Source organism: Athene noctua, chromosome 1 (genome assembly GCF_965140245.1).
Source record: "Athene noctua chromosome 1, bAthNoc1.hap1.1, whole genome shotgun sequence".
Classification (NCBI taxonomy): Eukaryota; Metazoa; Chordata; class Aves; order Strigiformes; family Strigidae; genus Athene; species Athene noctua.
The window spans coordinates 261826527-261846498 of record NC_134037.1 but is presented as its reverse complement, the minus strand read 5'-3'; the positions used below and the strand labels follow the sequence as shown (position 1 = coordinate 261846498).

The 19972-nt window shown below is 38.7% G+C and overlaps 1 protein-coding gene across 8 annotated transcripts in view; it reads left to right on the top strand.

Moving 5' to 3' along the window:
* EMSY (EMSY transcriptional repressor, BRCA2 interacting) overlaps positions 1-19972 on the top strand; it is a 40370-nt gene that overhangs the window by 17116 nt on the left and 3282 nt on the right. For 3 of the 8 annotated variants that reach the window (XM_074918685.1, XM_074918659.1, XM_074918669.1), the window contains 13 exons: positions 383-659; positions 2641-2952; positions 5068-5217; positions 6765-6938; positions 9234-9370; positions 10911-11084; positions 11989-12187; positions 13302-13466; positions 13719-13877; positions 15625-15684; positions 16730-16884; positions 17974-18537; positions 19429-19941. In XM_074918685.1, the coding sequence (XP_074774786.1) occupies positions 383-659; positions 2641-2952; positions 5068-5217; positions 6765-6938; positions 9234-9370; positions 10911-11084; positions 11989-12187; positions 13302-13466; positions 13719-13877; positions 15625-15684; positions 16730-16884; positions 17974-18537; positions 19429-19941 (3039 nt within the window). The remainder of the gene's footprint in view (positions 1-382; positions 660-2640; positions 2953-5067; positions 5218-6764; positions 6939-9233; positions 9371-10910; positions 11085-11988; positions 12188-13301; positions 13467-13718; positions 13878-15624; positions 15685-16729; positions 16885-17973; positions 18538-19428; positions 19942-19972) is intronic. The other 5 variants (XM_074918713.1, XM_074918703.1, XM_074918664.1 and 2 more) reach the window with 4 other exon arrangements.

The following is a 19972-nucleotide window of genomic DNA, read 5'->3' as shown; positions in this document are numbered from 1 at the left end:
AATGGTGTTTAAAACTTGCTGGAAATCCCTTTGGTTCCATTTAAAATGGGCTTCAGTCTTCCTGGCCCAGTTTAATGAAGCCAAGCAGTTCATTCCTGTCTGTTTGCCTTCAGATGTGAGATAATTCTACTTTAATTAGATAGCAGTTGTTTTCCCTCGAAAAAACACTTTTAATTTTAAGGAAATGTTTATCACCACTTCTTCAAACTAATTGAGATTTTTTGTTGCCAGCAAATGTGATTATGACACTCTTAAATGGTCTTAATAAACATGTGTCCCTAAAACTTTATGAATATACAGACAGATATATTACTGAAATGTTATGCTTTTAAATAAATGCAAAGAACAAATGAATTTCTTGTTGTTCTTTTTCTTCTTTCAGGTGATAATAGTAACCACCTCTCCAAGCTCAACTTTTGTACCCAACATCCTTTCAAAGTCCCACAACTATGCAGCAGTTACGAAACTTGTCCCAACATCAGTCATTGCCTCAACTACTCAAAAGCAACCGGTGGTTATAACTGCTTCTCAGTCCTCTTTGGTCAGTAGTAGCAGCAGCAGCAGTAGCTGTTCCACTCCCTCCTGTACTGCAAATACTATTGCTGTGACTGCTGTGGTATCATCAACACCATCAGTGGTTATGTCAACAGTAGCACAAGGTATGGCAATAACATTATATTTATAAAAGCTCTTTCTCTGATGAGTTGAACTGTGTTTTGAGAATAACATAGGAGAAAATGCACTTTATGTTTACATGTGATGAGTAAAGCACAGGAGGTGTGAAAGAAGTCTACTGATGAAACTGATGCAAGAGACTCCACAAAAGTTCTCACTGAACTCTTTCCCTCTTTACTTCAGCAGTTAATGTGCAGATCCTCTTTTCAAAGAGAGTGTGGTGAGATGGTGTGGCATAGCTTTTTATTTTGAAAAGATTTTACTTGCAGCATTAAAACACTATAGCCTCAAAATCACTGGCTTTAAGAAGGTGCATGGAATATTGACGTTTCCGATATTTGAAGATGATTGCATGTTTTGTAAATCAGGCTTTAAGAGAAGCAAAGTTGACATCAAATAAATATAATTTATGCTTGGCATGCCTAGTCTTTAGAACATTTCATGTGATAACTAAACTTGATGACAGTTCTGAAAGGTAGAGAAGTGTTTACGCTTCTTTTATCTGTGTATTTTATCAGCACGTCAGTTTTCAGATCCTTAAAATTAAGACCTGAGTGGGCCTGGATTAAAATTCCTAGATTTCTGATTTCTAATTCCAGCTATGTATGCCAGCTTGACTGTTTCAGCTCCACAGCCATTAACTAACATTTGTAAGGGAAGATGAGTGAAAGGGCTTCAGTGAGCAGTACTTGAAAAATACTCTACCTAGCAATGACAAGTGTCACATGGCAGTTTTTCCTGGTCCATATTTGTTTCACTTGTTCCATTTCACAAAAAGTTGGGCAACAAAATCAAGGCTGAGGAGGTGTTTTGCCTTCCATATTGCTTCTGTTAATCAGTTCTTGAACATACTAACCTACAGAGCACAAAGGCTTATAGCAGAATTTCATTTTGTTGGAACTGTGGATTTTCAGTTGGGTTTGATCATGGAAGAGGCTATAATTCTAAAATATATTAGGTGGAATCTCTCTCCAGCAGTGTTTTTTCCAGGACTGTTGGTGTCATTGCAGAAGATGCTGGTGAAACGTTTTGTGACGTAACTGATGATCACTCCAAAGAAAGTTAAATGTGTGAATGAAAGCTGACCAAGGAAAGGGAGAAATAAATCTTAGATGATGCAGTGAGAAAAGGGTTGCTTATTTAGATGGCCAGAATTGTAGTTTATTATGATATCTATCATTATCACTGCCATCTGTAGAGAAGTGAGAGAGGAGATTTTCTTTCTGTTTTCCGCTACAACTGGGACTTGGTTAAAAACTGCCTTCCCAAGACATGGACGTTATGTTTGTCTCTTTTGGTGCTTATGGATGTGCAGTTTAGAATTTTAGATGAAGCCAAATTTTGCTTAGAATGTTGTGACAGCTACGTAAGGGAGTGACAGAAATAAGTATTAAGATTTATCTGGGAACTTAGCCTTTCCATCTTACTGCAAACTTGTTTTAATCACTTTATTACTTGTAAGATCACCTAACCTATCAGCACAAAAAGTGTGCGTTCTACACTTTTCTAAATCACATACTATTACTTGATTCATTCTTTTAAAATAACGTTGTGCTCACTAACAGATACTCCTTTCTAATGTTGATGAGTTTAATAATTGTCATCCTCATATCCCTAACTTTTTGTGTAGTAATGATTTTCACCATAAATATCTTGCTTACTTGAAGCTTAAAGATAAGGCTTTGAAAATATTTGTGAATTATTTGTGCTACAAAAGGTGCAGGAAGTAGACTGGGATTGTGGTCTTTCCATTAGCTGCTGTTCTGGTGCCACATTGAAAGTCTGTATAAAGCTCCCTTGCTTCTGAATAGAGCACTTCTGCTATGTGAGAGCTTTGTTTCTTCATGTATATATCTGTGCATTTTTCAGTAGTAAAGAGAGTTTAAATGCAAAAGTGCTTAAGAAACTGTAGTATTTTTCTTTCATGTTGCACTGTTCAGTCTTAAACCATTTACTCTTTCACAGGTGTGTCTACATCAGCAATTAAAGTTGCCTCTACCAGACTACCTTCCCCAAAAGGTTTGGTTGGGAATCCAACTCAGATCTTAGCACAGTTTCCCAAACAGCATCAGCAGTCCCCCAAACAGCAGCTGCACCAAATGCAACAGGCCCAACAACAACAGCAACAACAGCAGCAGCAGCAACAACAGCAACAACAACAACAACAACAGCAGCAGCAACAGCAGCTGGTGCAGTCTTCTGTAGCTCAACAGCAGCCACAGCAATCTCAGTTGCCACCTGGCATCAAGCCCACCATTCAGATCAAACAGGAATCAGGTAGTTGGGAGTTAATCTTGGGTCATATTGTGAGGTCTAACCACAACTGAAGAAAATTAGGGCAGAATTCTGTCCCAAACTGTGCATGGGGAGATATCGTTAAGTCATGATTACTCGAGTACAGGGTTTGGCATTAAGCCTGGATATAAGTAGATAGTGAAGGCTGTCTTAATGTTTTCAGCTAACAATAATTGAAGAATTTGGTTCTGTCACTCTTCTTGTTTGGTTCAGGTATACAGACCATGCTTTAGGAATAAATGTTTTATCTTTAGAGATTGAAAGGTATGTAAATATCTTCAAAAGTGATTGGCAACCTGGAAGACACCAGTTTTCTGAAGATCCAAGAGCTGTTCAACTGTATCAACTGGAAAAAGAAGTTAATCCATGTTTTAATTCTTTTCTTGGGTCCAGAAATCAAAACCTACTTTTGAGGTACTTGTCAAAACAAATACAATTAGATCTGAGACTGGAAGTTGGACTGGATTTTTTTTGTAATATTGATTCATTCAGTTGACTTTGGGCAAGTCATGTAATCTTTCTATGTTGGCTGTAGAATAGTTCTTATCTCCGTAAGATGTAGTAAGAAGTAATGCTTGCGAAGTTATCTAATTACAAAGGAGAAAGTGCTATTAAAGTGCAAAGTATTTTTATGTCCGTATTTTATATTCATCATGTTAGTAAAAATACTATTTTATATTTATACTATTTAGCTCAAAGTAAAATAGAACATAGAATGAAAAAGTAAACAGCCCTACTCCTGTCCTTTAATAAACTTCCTTTTGGATTATAGGATCATTGTCCAAGAAAAAATATCCACTAATGAAGACAGATAAGAGGCCTCTATCCTCCAGTCACTGAACAATATTTGACCAATAAGAGCTTCGTTCCTTGCCTTCTACCAATGGGTTTAGGTTCAGTGTTCTTTTTAGTTAAAGTGTCTTTGGAAATACTGTCTGATACCTAATCTTTCTGGAAGATGTGAATCAGTTTTCACAGAAGCTTTGCTTTTTATACGGTTTTGTGGCTGAATGATACAAAGGCTTCAATTTTTCTTTCCTGACTTCATTATTTAAGTACGGAGCTTACTTGCTCCATACTGCTTTTATAGTGAATGTAGAAAGAAGAAAACATCTCCGGAGGATGTTTCACATCCCAAGTGGACAAAATTGTTCACCTAAAAATAATTTGGGTACAGATATAGAAGTGCTTACGTTTAGATAGGATTAATTCAGTCTGGGTGTTTCATGGCATTTGACCAAGACAATGCAATACATTTACCTCTCCATGGAACAGACCTTAAGATGCAGGTGTCCTGGATATACTTTTGAACAGATGATATAAATCTCCTGGTTTGCAGGTGAGGAGTGAATCTTGCAGAGGTCCCATTCCCCTACACAAATTGAGAGAGAGGGAGCAGAGTCCTTGCTGTACTAAGGTGTCCTCATCCTTTGTTCTTGCTGGTTCTGCTCAGAACTTGTTTCAGCTCAATTCCTTTGCGACTTCAAGATAACCAATAAGTCAAAAGGAGAGAAAGCAGTTTACTTAAAGCAGCCTTCCCTAGTCAGTGTCAAGTTGCTTCCTTACACTCACTAATAATTTGTGGAGAAAGCTTTTTTTAATTTATTCGGAGGGATGAAATTCAACTAGGCTAATTAAGACAGATTAGAATCTACAGACTAAATTGATGAAGAACTACTTTACTTTTAGATGGTTCGTTCTGTGAGCCAATTCAGTATTGGTTGTAACCTGTTGGTTCCTGGGAAATGTTCTGCTTTTTGAATCATGGACCAGAAAAGGTTAAAAATCACTACAACAAATTAGTGATGGAATGGAATCCCATGCCTCAGTGGGAGTGTCTAGGAATTGAAACAGGCACATGAAAGGCAAAGATGATGACTGTCTTGTTATTTGCAAAACAAACAAAAAAAAAAGAAAAAGAAAAAGAGAAGAACCCAACCTAAACAAACAAAAAAATTCTTTTCAGGATCAAGAATATATAGACTCAGAATAGAAGCCTTGTGAGGCTACTTGCCCACTAGGGCTTGGTCTGAGAAAGCATTTCAGAAAGTAACTTTTCGTGCCTGTATTTTAACAGTGACCTTTCTCCTTTCCTAGGTGTTAAAATAATCACTCAACAGGTGCAGCCCAGTAAAATCCTTCCCAAACCAGTTACAGCGACCTTGCCCAGCAGTAGCAATTCACCTATTATGGTGGTTAGCAGTAATGGGACTATCATGACAACTAAACTGGTCACTACTCCCACTGGTAAGTTATGGCTCTGAGAAGGGAAGGGAGGGTAAACCCAGACATACAGGTGATGAAACATGGTTTATTAAGGTAAAAAAACCAAAACAAAACACTTCTCTCTTGTGAACAGTGAACACAACAGCACATTCACAATCCTGTTGATAATTATTTTAGATTAGGATTTTTGCATTGAGTGCTTTTTTTATTCCTCTTACAATCTCTTTGAATTGGTAAACAAAAATATGAGCATTCCTTCCCCAGTGGGTTTATTCTGAAGGAAATTTTCTTGTAACCTATACAGATACTTTGCACTTCTGTAGCACCTTGTATCAGACAGTTTACATTAATTTAACTTCTTAGGTACCTCAAGCAGGTATGTCAGCATCATTCCTATTTTACATATATGGACTTTAAAGGACAGGTGACTTGCTCATAGTCCTGCAACTAATTTATAAAAAGGCCAGGAAATTGAATTCTAAACTCCCAGTGTTTTTCTGGGGATCTAATTGTATTTGTGTTTTCTTATTGATTAAAGATCAGAAATAATGCAGACTGTTCAGATTGTAAACTTGTATGAGGAAAACTTAAAAGGCAGATTTATCCTAGTTTTCAGAAAACTCTTTAACTTGCTTCCTGAATTTTTAGTGTGGGTTGGGAATGGTAGCATAAACTAATGGTTAATAATAATTTTTTTTTAACTTTTGAAGTACTTAATGTTTTTTAAGTACATTAAAATCTAGCAGTTTTGCAGTTCATATAATTGGTAAAACCTATATTGTGCTCTCTTGGAGTTGAACTCATAGCGTTCATGTTATAACAAACTGGTTTGCTCTGATCTTTGGCAATTAAGGTCTGTAGTGCACTAGCTGCGGCAGTACAAGCATAGTGGAATTACAATGTTCATGTAGCTGTTGACTTGTATTATTATTTTGAGCAAGTTTCTTTTGTGGACTCAGTTCTGTTTCCATTCTGAGGAGCAGGTCTGAAAAATCAGCATTTATACCATGTCAGGAGGTTTCTTTTATACTGCTAAATGCTAAATCCTTAAAATTGCATTACCATTATAAATTACATTTTTCTCTTAGAGTGATATTTAGACCAGTCATTGGTGGTGTTCTTTATAAACAGTTTATCATACAGGAGAAGGGAGAGTGTAGGTGTCTTTAGAAGAGGATGAGATTAGTTCTGCTGGTGTCGCCAGATGCCAAACTCTTGGGCATCTAAAGGGACCAAGTGGCAAACAGACAGGCAAAATCTAAACACTACTGAAAATTAAAATCTTAGGTACAAGGACGTGAATTAAAATATAGCCGTCACGAATCGTTTGGTAAAATAGTTCAAAAGACCCTTATGGTAATTTAATGTTGGTATATACTTGAGTATTCCTCTGTGGGTTTAAAAAGTACTAGGAGAATCGTTAAGGGTGGTAATAAATTGCACTGTGGGGTCTCTTTAATTAAAATCCAGTGCTTTTTTTTTTTTTCTAAACTAACTTATTTTTCCACAAATACTAGTAGAGGATCGTGTTCTAACAGTGAGCTTTTCTTGTTCTCTCTTTAAAACAGGAACTCAAGCAACATACACGCGGCCAACGGTTAGCCCCTCTATAGGGGCTCGGATGGCTGGAACTCCAGGGGCTGCTACTTACGTGAAAACTACAAGTGGTAGCATCATTACTGTAGTACCAAAATCACTCGCCACGCTGGGAGGCAAGATTATCAGCAGTAATATTGTTTCTGGTAGGCATATGAGTACTTTAATATCGAGACTTATTTCAAAAGTAACTTTAGACTTGCTCTAATTGTTCAGGGCTTTTCTGTGGGTTATATGCTCAAATAATTAGTAGGACCTTTATTGGAGAAGTTAATTCAGAAGAAAAATGGCTGAGGATGAAGTAAGTAAGTAACGGGTAGAAGTTACAGAGGTAAAGTGTTCTTAAGGATTGCGGTAGTTCTTGTGTTTAAGAAGGAAACATCTAATGTGAGGGAAGCCTCAGAGGAAAAGAGAGATGTGGGGAAGGAGAACTCCTATATCGTCCTCTGTTAGAGGGCAGAAAGATCAGAAAACTGTCTTAGCCCTTGTTGAAAGCATTTTATAATCTGGATGCTGCCCCTTTCTATTCCATCACACGCCCAGAGAACCAGAATAAAGTGAACTGCCTATGTTAAATTCAGCTGTGACATCTCCACCTTATCTTCTTTTGTCAGAGTCAGCCTGTCTTTCCCTTATGCTGTGTTCTAACCTAAGTTTTAACTCCCAGCATCATGCAAACCCCGCTGCTTATCTTTGTTAGTCTGTTGACCAGCCTTGATGCCAGTATAGCCTGGTCTCTTTAGGATCAGAACCAAGCATGATCACACCAGTCACAATTTCTTAGTATCTGTTCTGGACTTCAACAGTGCTAATGCAGGGAAAGTCTGCTCATTTCCTAGCTAGGTGCACATGTACAGCAAGATCTGCTGGGTCTGTTTATCCTAGTCTATCTTTTAGATAGACTAAATATCTTTAGATATACCTAAATATCTTTAAATTACTCAGAGGTCCTGCTGTTGATGCTCAGCAAAGACCTGACGTGGTCCCAGCCAGCTCCTGTCGCTGGGAGGTGCTGCACAAGCAATCCAGTAAACCCCACCCTGGATTTCTAGTCTGGTAGAAGTAACTCGGTTTTTCAGATCCTGATTTCTACAAAGCAGTATTTAGGGCTGATACAGTAGCTTCTTCGGGAACAAGTAAGTTTTTTTAGCCTGTTGTGTGTATGATGAGTTGTGAAGATGTCTAGATTTACTAGTGAGTTTATACACAAATGTAAGTGTTATTCTCCTGAGCACCAGCTAATGTGGGTAAACACTCGGCTGGTCCTGATAAGGATAATGATTGTCCTGAAACAAAAAAAGTTTGGAAAGGATGCCTGCTCTTTTTGTTGCTGTTTCATGGTGGGGTTCTTTGGGGTTGATTTTTTTTTGGTGATGTTTTTGTTTTCTTCTTATTTTTGCTAAGAGAACAGTCTTTAGATGCCTCTGAAGTCACTAGAATTAAGTAAATCATGATGTTGTCTCAGCATGTCTTCCCTTTCCCAGAATTATTAGAATTATTAATCTGAAATATGTAGTGAAGTATCTACAGGCATGAATAATAGGTAGAAGGTAGTGAGGGAAGTCCTTGGATTTACAGCTCTGCTGTGAGTGGTACTGTTTTTCAAGGAGAAAGTGGGAGGTTTTGATAAAAGGTGGTCTGAGTAGATACTGAAATGTCAGTATAGTAACACTGATGACTTCCTGATGTATGTAGTCACATAGACTGTGGAGGGCTGAGCAGAATTACCTGTCACTGCAGGTAAACTAAAACCTGATACAGCGAATGGAACTAATTAAATATTGAGAGAGGAACAGAAATAGCCAACGCAGCTCTTCAAATAAGAACACACACACACACACTCCTAAGCTCAACTTTTAAGAACTGATTGTAACAATGGCATCTTTTTCTTTTTTCCTTCCTTCAATCCACTACTCGTCACTTGTGTTACAGCAGCTCAGTGCCAGAAAGAGCTGGTATTTCTCTTGACAGGACATACATTCTTGATACATAGATTCTTCTGCAGAGGTTGCCTGTAGAAGAATATTTGTGGAAAGAGAACCTTGAGCTGAGTATTAGTGGTGTCCTTATCCCCCTCTTAATTCTAGCCTTTGAAAAGTTAGACGTGTTAACCTGAGAAAGCTGTATTAGCCTCCCCTGTAATTTGTGAGAAAGGGCTGACTGTCCTGATACAGAAAAAATAATTACTCTGTCCTGGACATGCCTGTTTTTACTGTGGGTGGAAGATGTGTAGAGTGAGCCTCTAATCTTTATATATTGAGTTGAGTAACATAAATTCCCATTCCAGATGCTGCCCTCTTTTTTTTTTTTTTTTTTTTTTTTTTCCTGTTGTGCAGTCAGATTTAAATACAATGATTCCTGTATAGCTCGCCAACTTCTACAGTGGAAGGAAATGTACATGTGACAAATTGCACGTTATTTCTTTTCCCACAATAATTTAGGAACTACAACCAAAATCACTACAATTCCAATGACATCCAAACCCAATGTGATTGTTGTGCAAAAGACTACTGGAAAAGGAACTACGATTCAAGGGCTTCCAGGCAAAAATGTTGTCACAACGCTGTTGAATGCTGGGGTAAGTCAGAGTTTCAGGTCTCAAATCGATAGCCAAGTGACAGGCTGTGTGGTGGCTGCTGCGTTTATTCTGCTAAAGTCCTTATTAAAAGCAAACTGTGCATGAGCTCTTTAACAGCTACAGCATGCCTTAATGTCAGGGATGTTTGAAAAGCAAGTATGTTTTGCAGGGTATGAAAGATGCTTAAAACAAGCTGAGAATGTTTTCAAAGTTAAATAAAAACTTTTGAGCTTGCCTTTTTTCCTTGATTAATAATTTTGTAATCCTGAAGGGATTAAGTAGAAGAAAATTTCTAGAATCTTAGCCTGTTTGTGCTCTAGTGAGAACCACGGCTCTGTGTTATAAACTTGCATCTCCAACCATTTATCTTTTGGATGTAAAGGGCAAACCCAAACTGTCCCTTCACAGTAAGGGTACCACCTTTCAATTTATGTGGTGTGTAACACTGTAACATCCCGTTCCTGAATTATTGTATAGTGTTGAATTATTTTGTGTACAACCTGATGCGTACCAAGAACAAAATCAAGTTTCCAGCTTCAACTGGGTTTACCTCTAAGGGCTCGTAAATATAAATGATGAACGTGCTTTATGTTCCTAGATAGAACTGTGAGATTTAATGCATTAATCACGTAATCTTTAAAAGTCTACTTGAGTAGCAGAGTTCAATAGGGAGGTTATTTTGAAATCTTTTAGGAATTTTAAGATTCTGAACTTTCCTAGTTTACAAAACTTAAAGCTGTGTTTTTACACAAGCGGAGATCTTGTGACGTTAACAGTAGGAACCGCCAGAATGTGGTGATATTTCTGAAACAAGTAAGGTTCTTGGGGTTTTCAGTTACTTGGTGGGAATTGGTAGGAATACTGGGAGAATTGGCAACTAATGTTGTTCCTCATCTGGTTTGTTACTGTGCAGAGCAAAAAAAAAAAAAAAAAGCATGCTCAATAGCTTTGCTGGTCTTAAGCTATCAGGAGTCTAGTCATGTGTCAGCAGTATTCCACAGTCAAATGTTTCCTGTGAAAAGCTGTGAATCTGCATTTTTTATTAGGTGAACTTTTAGTTTTAAAAAAAGTCTATACGTAATTGATGTCTTGGTCATGAGGATAATAAAGATCATAATTTCTTTTTAGAATCCCAAGTTTTGTAGGTGTCTTGCCGAAGTTACTGTTAACAGAAATAAGGAGTATTAAAAAAACATTTGCAAAGGGTTTGAGGAAGGTTCCAACTTAAGCGAATTCTTTGAAACGACTTCAAAAAACCTGTCAGTGTCTTTTAGTTACTCCTTTTTGTTCACCCCTTCAGAACTGCTCAAAAGGTAAAGTAATGGACAAGGGGATTTTGGTAGCTTTTCCATTCAAAGCTGTAAGGTTTTTCGTTCTTGGTCTTTGAACGTTTTTTGTATCAAGTAAGTCTAGCTGCAGCAGCAGGAGCAGGTTGTTGTCATGGTACACACACTCACCTCTAACTGTATTTTTTTTTAGAGAAGTGGGTCTCTCTGAAGAATTTCACTAAGTTAACCTGTAAACTTTGACTTCTCTACAGGGGGAGAAAACTATTCAGGCAGTGCCAGCAGGAGCAAAACCTGCTATCATCACTGCCACAAGACCCATCACAAAAATGATTGTTACACAGCCAAAAGGAATAGGGTCCACGGTCCAGCCAGCCACCAAAATCATCCCAACTAAAATTGTTTATGGTCAGCAAGGGAAAACGCAGGTACAGTGAGGACCCATTTCTGTCTTGAAATGTACCCCTAAATTTTAATGAGAAGTAAATAATTTTTCACTGTGTTGCTGCATTTGTTGTAGGATTAATATATGTCTGTGGGGAATGAGACTTAGAGGTGTAATGAGGTGGCCTTGATTCTGATTTCTTGAGCATTTGTTAGCTGTTTCTGGAGGCCTAGAGCAAGCTAAAAGGATTTACTAAGCCTTTTACATAACTGAAATTGTCTGGTCATGGCTCTAGATGCCTGTTTAAGTCCTACAGCTAATGGCTAGATCATGAGAAATAAAGATGCGGAGTCTGGACATAAGTCATCCATCAAATCTGAGGTTTTACTGAAGTTATTTTCCAGTTAATATGTGTTCAGGTTGTCCCTGCAACCTTGTATTAGTTGGTGGGGCTGCATACAGAGAATCTGGCTTATTTCTGGACGCTTTCAGCTTTTTCTCTGGTTGCACTTAGTGTTTAAAATAACTAAACTTTTATCAGATATAACATATTGCGTGTCTTGATTGTTCAAGACTGTATTTATTGTGGGCTGCAGAAGAGAGGTGCTTGTCCTTATCAGTGCCATGCATGTTCCAGCTCACTTGTGTAGCTTCCTCTTGTCACACCATAGTTGTATCTAGCCCTGAAAAATTACTGTTTAGTAGTTTATTGTGTTAAGTACTCCAAATTACAGAGAACAAGAATTACATTCTTGTGCATTGCTATTTACTTGGGCTTTGTGTTTTAATAATCAGAGCTGCTGAATTTACAGGTAGACTTTTTCAGTAAATGATTAATATTATATAGGTCTTAGATGTTTATCTATCTTAGTGGCACCCTGTACTGATTGTTCCGATCTGTTTTCTTGAATGCTCTTAATAGACACAAAATCTGTCTTTCTAATTAGGTTCTCATAAAACCAAAGCCAGTGACGTTTCAGGCAACAGTTGTGAGTGAACAAACTAGGCAGTTGGTGACTGAGACGTTACAGCAGGCATCAAGGGTAGCAGAGACAGGAAACTCGTCTCTCCCAGAAGTGAAAGAAGAACCACAAACGTACACCGATAGCAGTTCTTCTTCTACAGAGTCCTCCCAGAGCTCCCAAGGTGTGTATTGGTGTCACAGAAAATACAGACTGTCTCCCAAGGATGCTAGCTAGTTTCATATAACTCACTGTGTCTCCTTTTAGCACAGGTTTTCACCCAACCTGTTAGCAGTTGAGTGTCATTGTTCCCTTCTCTTATGGCTTTATTTATCTTTTATGGGCTGTTTACTATATGCCTCCATTTCCTATGTGAAAAGCTGGGATAATTGTTTCTTGCTGGGCTCTGACTTGCTTTACAATGCTTGTGGCCTGCAGAGTCTGCCAGAGATAGGTTTTGTTGTGGCTTGGGGTTTTTTTTTTTTTGGCAGCCCATGCTCTGCCACCCTCTTTCCTGAGTGTATTGAAGCATCTCTCCACTGGATGACTGAAAGCTGTCGTGTGACCAACATAAATTTTGGTGCTTTTATATACGTGCATCAGGACGTGTATCAAACATGCAGTCCTGATGGGGATGCTGCCATGGCTTCAAGCCATGATGCGGATGCAGCTCTGTGTGGCAGAGGAGGATAAATAATACAGCATAAATAACACCCAGCCTTTGGTCAGGAGTCACCATAAGGTGTATCACTGCATCAAATAAAAGCAAATATCTCCCAGTGAAACGTGTGTCCCTTTCAGTCACCTTTTCTATGTAATTCTGTAACTGTTGGTCTATACTGCCATTTTAAGAAAATTTTTAAAAGTTCTGAAGATTCAACAAACTTATCAAAATATAAGGGCTGTTAATTCAGAATGCTGAATACATGTTGATCACCTGAACTGCTAAAACCTCCTGAAAAAGAGTTCAGTCCAAGGCAAACTCAATTTACAAAGAAACCTGCTCAACTTTGATTGATTAGTCAAACCAAGGCTTGTACAAACAGCTAAGATACAGGATGTTTTTTCTGGAAACTGTTCCTAACATCAGCAGTGTTTTACTTCAGAAGTCAATTGCAATAAAGTGTTGCAGAATGAGAGTATGCATCCTTGGCAGCATTCAAAATGGTAATGGATAATGAGTAGTCTGGACTAATTTAGAACTATAGCCCTGCTTTAAAGCAAGAAGTTGCGCAGGAGACCTTCAGTGCAAAATGGTTCTAGGATGACTTGATGTACCTTTGTTCTTTTGCGAACAGATTCTCAGCCTGTAGTCCATGTGATTGCTTCAAGAAGTCAAGATTGGTCAGAACATGAAATTGCTGTGGACACAAGCCCTACAATAATTTACCAGGATGTATCCAGTGAATCTCAGTCAGCTACTTCCACGATAAAAGCTTTGCTGGAACTTCAGCAGACAACAGGTGTGAAAACACATGTGGTTGTTTAGGCACACATGTGCTGCTTAAGCAGCAGTTTGCAAAATGTTTTGTAATTGAAAAAGCACCCATCTCACATCAGCTTGATTCCTTTCTTCTTACCATGTAACAGTTTGTTTGAATCTTTTATAAAATGTTCGCTATCTATTTAATTAAGCTTTTGCATGTATATTGGAGGTTTATTTTATTATGGAGGTTTATATACTGAAGGTTTATTTTATAATTTTTCTTCTAAAGCAGTGAAGGAAAAGTTAGAATCGAAGCCACGGCAGCCTACCATTGACTTGAGTCAAATGGCAGTCCCAATCCAGATGACCCAAGAAAAGAGACATTCTCCAGAAAGTCCTTCGATTGCTGTCGTAGAGTCGGAATTAGTAGCTGAATATATCACAACTGGTAAGTGACAGGTAGTGCAGTTAGTCTGGGGACTTAATTTTGGAGTTTTCTTACAAAGGGTTTTCTTTTTACATTTTAACTATAATTTGCTTTGGGGGAAATGAGTCTTTTCTTCCACTCTTGAGACCCTGTGCAGGGAACAGAGATTGTATCTGCTTTTCTGGGGCACATAGTGGAGAATGTTTCTAACTGAAACAGAGGATTGTTGCTTCGAGACATCCTAGTTGAACAGATTTTCTCTTCTCTGATCTGATGGAGAGGACAGACTTCCCACTTGTCTTTAAGGAAAATGTCTAGTAAGGCAAAAGTAGAAAATGAAGTTACAGGGACTGTATACTGATTTTCTGGTACATATCCAGAGGAGTCAGACTTTGAGTTAGTTTAACCCATATTTGCAAAATGTCACTTGCTTACCAGGACTAAGTGGGTTTTAAAGCAGATGTGCGTTTAGCATCTTAAGTAGTCACCAGTTTCTTCATTTGCTAGAAGGCTTTGAACTGATAAATTTGCACTTTTTAAACAAATAAATTATTCAAATTGAAATTATGGTTGGGATTCAGCTTTTTTTAAACTCTTGACTCCTCCTATCTGGCTGTTCATTTTGTATAAGTCCTTGACTCCCCCATCTCTCATGCTCCCTACTACCCCAGAATATGAGGTGCGAGCCACTTCCCATACACATGAGAGGATCAGATTACCTGTTTTTCATTTAAATTTAAGTCCACATTATTGGTCTCCCTACTTTATTTGGAAAATGAAAGGAAAAGTATGTTGAAAATACACAATTTGAAAAGAAAAATAAAACTTGCTTATATTAAACTGTCTAAGTACACATCTGTAACTCCAGTGGTTTTGGTGTTAAATGTCTAATCTGATATTTTAATTTTTCATTTGCCTGCTCTGCACCTTCTCCCCTCGCTTCCATCCCTTGTATGATCCAAATTTAAGTTGTGTGAAAGTGGAGCTAGGGGGATGTTAATTGTTGCTCTTTTATATAACACTGACTGTATCTGGCTTCAATTTTGAATGTTTGAGTCGTGCTCCCTTGGATCTCCCTTAAAACAAACTCAAAAGTACAATAAATAGTGGTGAAGTGATCTCCAGTTAGCAGTCAGTTTCACTGACACCTATACTACTGTCCTTCTAGTCCAAGTTCCAATTTTTGTTGGGTCTTGCTGTAAAAGTTGACGTCAAATAGGGCCCTTTGCAGGGAAGATAGGAAATTACAGTCAGTATTTTTGTAGACTTAAGTCCTCTTCTGCAGTTTAGAAGCCATACAAAGTACAAAAGTTGAAAATTTCCCTGAGCTATGATTACTATTTGAAATACTTGGGATTTTTATAAACCTTGAGTTGCTATACAGGAATCTACCAGAAAAGTGCAGGCTGCTGTGGATTGACGAGCAGCAGTTTATGCTACAGCACAAAACTGGTTATTTTGCTTTTAAATTTTTGTCCCTTCCCCCAGTTTCTGTGAACACTGCCAGGGAATGCAGGTAATCGAGTGTTCCTTTCTGGTTTAATTTGTGCTTCTCAGGATTCATCAGTAATCTATGTAGCTATATCTTCTGCTAAAAATCCAGTAGTAAACAGTCCATAATCTGTTGTGCAATCTCCTGCGTGTGCCTAGACCAAAGGATTAGGCACGCTTTAATCCATATGGGAGCTGGGATTCAGCATGTGCTTCCTCGTGAGATGAAGGGAGCCGTTCACGCATCTTAGTGTCACCGTTTTTTGTCTGTCTGCAGACTCAGGAAGACAACACTGTATTGGTTCACATTCGGAAGAATATCTACACAACCATATAGGTTAGAAACTTTTATTTTTAAATTAAGTTTTCGATTGTGCAGGAACTGTTGGGGGATATCCATGATGGATCTGGCACAGCATGCAGGCCGGTATTGATATTATTCAGCTTCTTTCTTGAAGCAGGAAAGTAAAATTACGTGAATCAAAATATGACCTTTCTTTTTATTTTCAGGAAGGTCACTAGAAACTTTTAAAGTTACGTTACAACTGAATTTAAAGTTTGCTTGTTCGCCTTCAGTTATTGATTATTTTGTAACTAAAAAGTTAATTAAATATTTGCATATTAGCATGGACAGGCATAAAGTAATTTAGATTCATGTCTTATCAGTGACTGCAATATAGAATGGGTTTTGGATTATTTTTTTTTTTCTCAGCAGAAGATAATTTCTCTGTCAGTCTGCTATTTAATTACAGAGCCATCACATAGCTCCATAACTGGATCTGTTCTAAAAAGTGACATAGACCCATGGCAAGGTCTCAATTTTTTTTGGCCTGTGATTTCTGATCAACCTCACTTGCTTTCGTGATACCCAAACGTTTTCTAATTGCTAATCTTTCAAATTTAGCCAGTGTTCTGGAGAGTATTTCTTGCAGTTTATCAGTGATAGAAAGTCAGTGAGCAAAGTTTGCTGTTCTTAATTGCAGTCAATTGTACGGGTGCTTTTAACAGTGTAAAAACCACAGAGTACCTTGTGCTCTACAGTGTTATGTTGGTGCTGTATAAAGAACCCAGCTGAAAATAGAGCATGAATTCTGTTTGCAAAGTTGGTGTCTTGGGAGAGGGAGGCCAGAGGAGGTTTGAACCAAGCGTGATTACTTAAGAAACAGAGACAAAAGCAAACCCCCTGAATTGCTTCTTTTATGAGGCTTCTCAGAATAGATCTACACTTTAAGGTTGAAGCTAGCATACAGTAAAAGATTGTTTTCGTACTCAGATCTTTATTTCAGTCATATATGCTTTCAGTTGAAGCTTAAATGCAGAGCAAATAGTGGAAGTTACTGCAGTTAGTTCTGGAGAAGTGCCACTGACCTCTTTACTTTCAGTCAGTCATCGGTCCCAGCCCCACCAGCAGTCATCTCAGCCCCAGAGGACTCTGCTGCAGCACGTGGCTCAGTCGCAGACAGCAACGCAGACTTCTGTTGTGGTGAAATCTATCCCCGCATCCTCCACAGGCGCAATTACCCATATCATGCAGCAGGTTGTACCCTTTCTTTTCCCAACAGTCTATAAAACACCAGTAGGTTATATGAATGATATAGGACCAGGGCTTGTTCTGAATGAGTGTGTCATGTTGCTGCCACTGGTGTAAGGGCAAATTAATAACTTAATTTTTCCTGTTTTAATGGTGAGGGTGGTGGGATAAAAGGGAAGCAGTTAATGAGATTGAGACTGTTAAGAGGTATTAACAACCACTGTGGAAAAGTTAGTGCTTCCTAGATGAGTTCTTGCTGTCTGTATGTCATCTCTTCAACAGCAACAAGTGGGGTTTTTCTATGTGTTTATTGCACGGGCCTAGGCTCTTTAGATGATGTTGGTGTTAGTGTAGGGACAGGGTTCTGTACAGGACAGCGCTGTGTTAGGGTTATAAACTCACTTCAGAGAGTGTATTTTCACAGGTGTTTGAGGCTGCTTTGTCTTGATAAGGCCATTTATTAATACCTTTATACTACGGTATACAAAGCATGGTAACGTAGGTCTCTTCTTGCTCCCTCAAATCCTGCAGAAAACCAAACAGCATTTGTGCAATGCCCAAGAAAAATTGTAATAAAATTTTGAGGAAGGAAGGAGAGGAGAGGATCTCTGTTTAAATAGGGTAGACTGTAGGTACATGGGGAGCTGCAGAAAAAAATCACAGAGATGACGACTAGGGTCTCAAGAGGCAGAACAAGAATTTACTGTGCAGAAAGACTCTGGCTTTAATGAGGAGCTACTGGTTCCACCACCTGCTATTCCCTGCTGCTTCATATCCAACTGCCATGCACTTAGGGGCTTTGACCCTTAGCCTGACACACACGAGGGCTACATAATCTCCACTGAGGATTAGTTGTGCAGTTGATATTGTCATGTAAAGATGGACCACATTTTTAGCATGATAAAAGTAGCTGTTGATTGCTTATGCATTTTGGAATCTCCATGTAAGCATATCTTTATATATATTAATTGGGAGTCTGTAACAGTAAAATAAGTTGAACTAGTCCAGTTGAAACATTACAAATTATGTTTAGATTGTGTATTCTTATAGTTTATGTTTCTCTTTACTAACTTGCTCTAACTTCTTCTTATTAAGGCCTTAAGCAGTCACACTGCATTTACCAAACACAGTGAACAACTTGGAACTGAGGAAGGAGAAGTGGAAGAGATGGACACCTTAGATCCTCAGACTGGCCTGTTTTACAGATCTGCCCTGACACAATCACAGGCACAAAAACAGCAAAAACTGAGTCAGCCACAGCTGGAACAGACTCAACTGCAAGTGAAAACTCTGCAGTGTTTCCAGACTAAGCAGAAGCAGACAATCCACCTGCAGGCCGATCAAATCCAGCACAAACTCCCACAAATGCCCCAGCTTTCTATAAGGCATCAAAAGCTAACCCCCCTGCAGCAAGAGCAAGCACAGACCAAACCAGATGCACAGCACCCCCCCCACCACATGGTGGCCAAAGAAAGGCAACTCCCTACCTTAGTGGCACAGCCACAGCAAACTGTAGTACAGGTGCTTGCAGTAAAAACCACGCAGCAGCTGCCCAAACTGCAACAGGCACCAACGGCACAAAAAATCTACGTGCAACCCCAACCCCCCCAGAGTCAAATGCAGCTACCTGCCTCTTCAGAGAAACAGCCAGCAAGCCAGGTAACGGAATATTGATAGCATGCAAAATACACGTCGCTGTTCAAGGAAAAAAAAAAAAAAAAAAAAATCAAAACACCAACCCTGTCGCTGTAGCAGTGTTTTGTCCTGGCAAGAGAGAACTCCTCATTCCGCTGGTATTAATTACCCCACCAGAAGGTTGACACTAGGAGAGAGAAGCACATGTTACAGGGGAAAAATCCATAGAGCTCACAAACGTGTTTTGTTGGACAGTTTTTATGAATTTCTGCCACCACTGGTGCATGGAATTTGTCCCTAATTATTTTCTTTTAATTTTTAGATATAACACGTAATTAATTTCCGTTCCCGTAGCACTTTTTATTTCTGTGGAAATAAAGATGAATACACTGCAGTCTCCTAAGGCTCTCCATTGTACGTCTTCCTTTGTAGTTTACATCTTCCTGAAGTTATATGGCTTTCATGTACAGGAGTAATTTGATTTTTCCTTGGGAGGGGAAAATGTAAAGACTGAGGAACGTGGCAAAAAAAATATACATATTTTAACTAACTTGGAAAAGTACAATTTTTTTTTTTTTTTTTTTCTTTGGCCCTTTCAGGAATACATGTGAAAACAAGAGGGTTTACAAACATCACATGGGGATGTAAATCCCAAAGGAAAACGAGGCTGCTGTGGTATTATACTGCTACAACCCTTATCTAGCAGCCTGAAAAGCTGCTTTTCCCCAGGCTTCAATTAACTGTTACCATATCATTGCTAATTCCTTTGTTAAAACACTGAGTTTCAACTGTCTTCCTAATAGCAAGTATGTTGTTTGTGCCATACTGTCCTTGGAAATATTGATTAGATTTTCAATTTAAAAAAAAAAAAAAAAAATCTAGCTGTAACATGCACAACAAAAATTTGATTTTCAGGTGCAGCATCCAATTATAACGCAAGGATCCACTGTTACAAAGATAACTTTTGAGGGGCGTCAGCCTCCTTCTGTTTCAAAGGTAGCAGGTGGCAGTTCTGTGCCCAAACTGGCGTTGCCGGTTACCAGCCTATTTCCCATGCAGGCATCCGTGAAGACAGCAGTAGCAGATATTTTGAGAGTGTCTATGGTGGAAGCTCAGATTGATACAAACATAGAACAGACGATAGTGGATCCCCCAGACAAGGCCATGTCCACTAGTAAACTGGCTAGCGAAGCAGAGTCGTCACCTTGTACCCAGGTGCCGAGGGTGACTGCAGTAGGGATGACGGCAACTTCCATCCCCCAGCAACAGACACGTGCAGAATCCAGTTCAAGTCCTCCTGCTGTTGGTCCTACTTTAACAGAGAGGAAACTCGATGCACAAGGAATGCCTACAACAAACCAGTTTGTACACATTCAGAATATATCACAAAAGAAAGCTGAAGAGAGTTCATCAGAAATTGTTATCCAGGTAAGAGAAGACCAGAGCAAATATGGCAAAG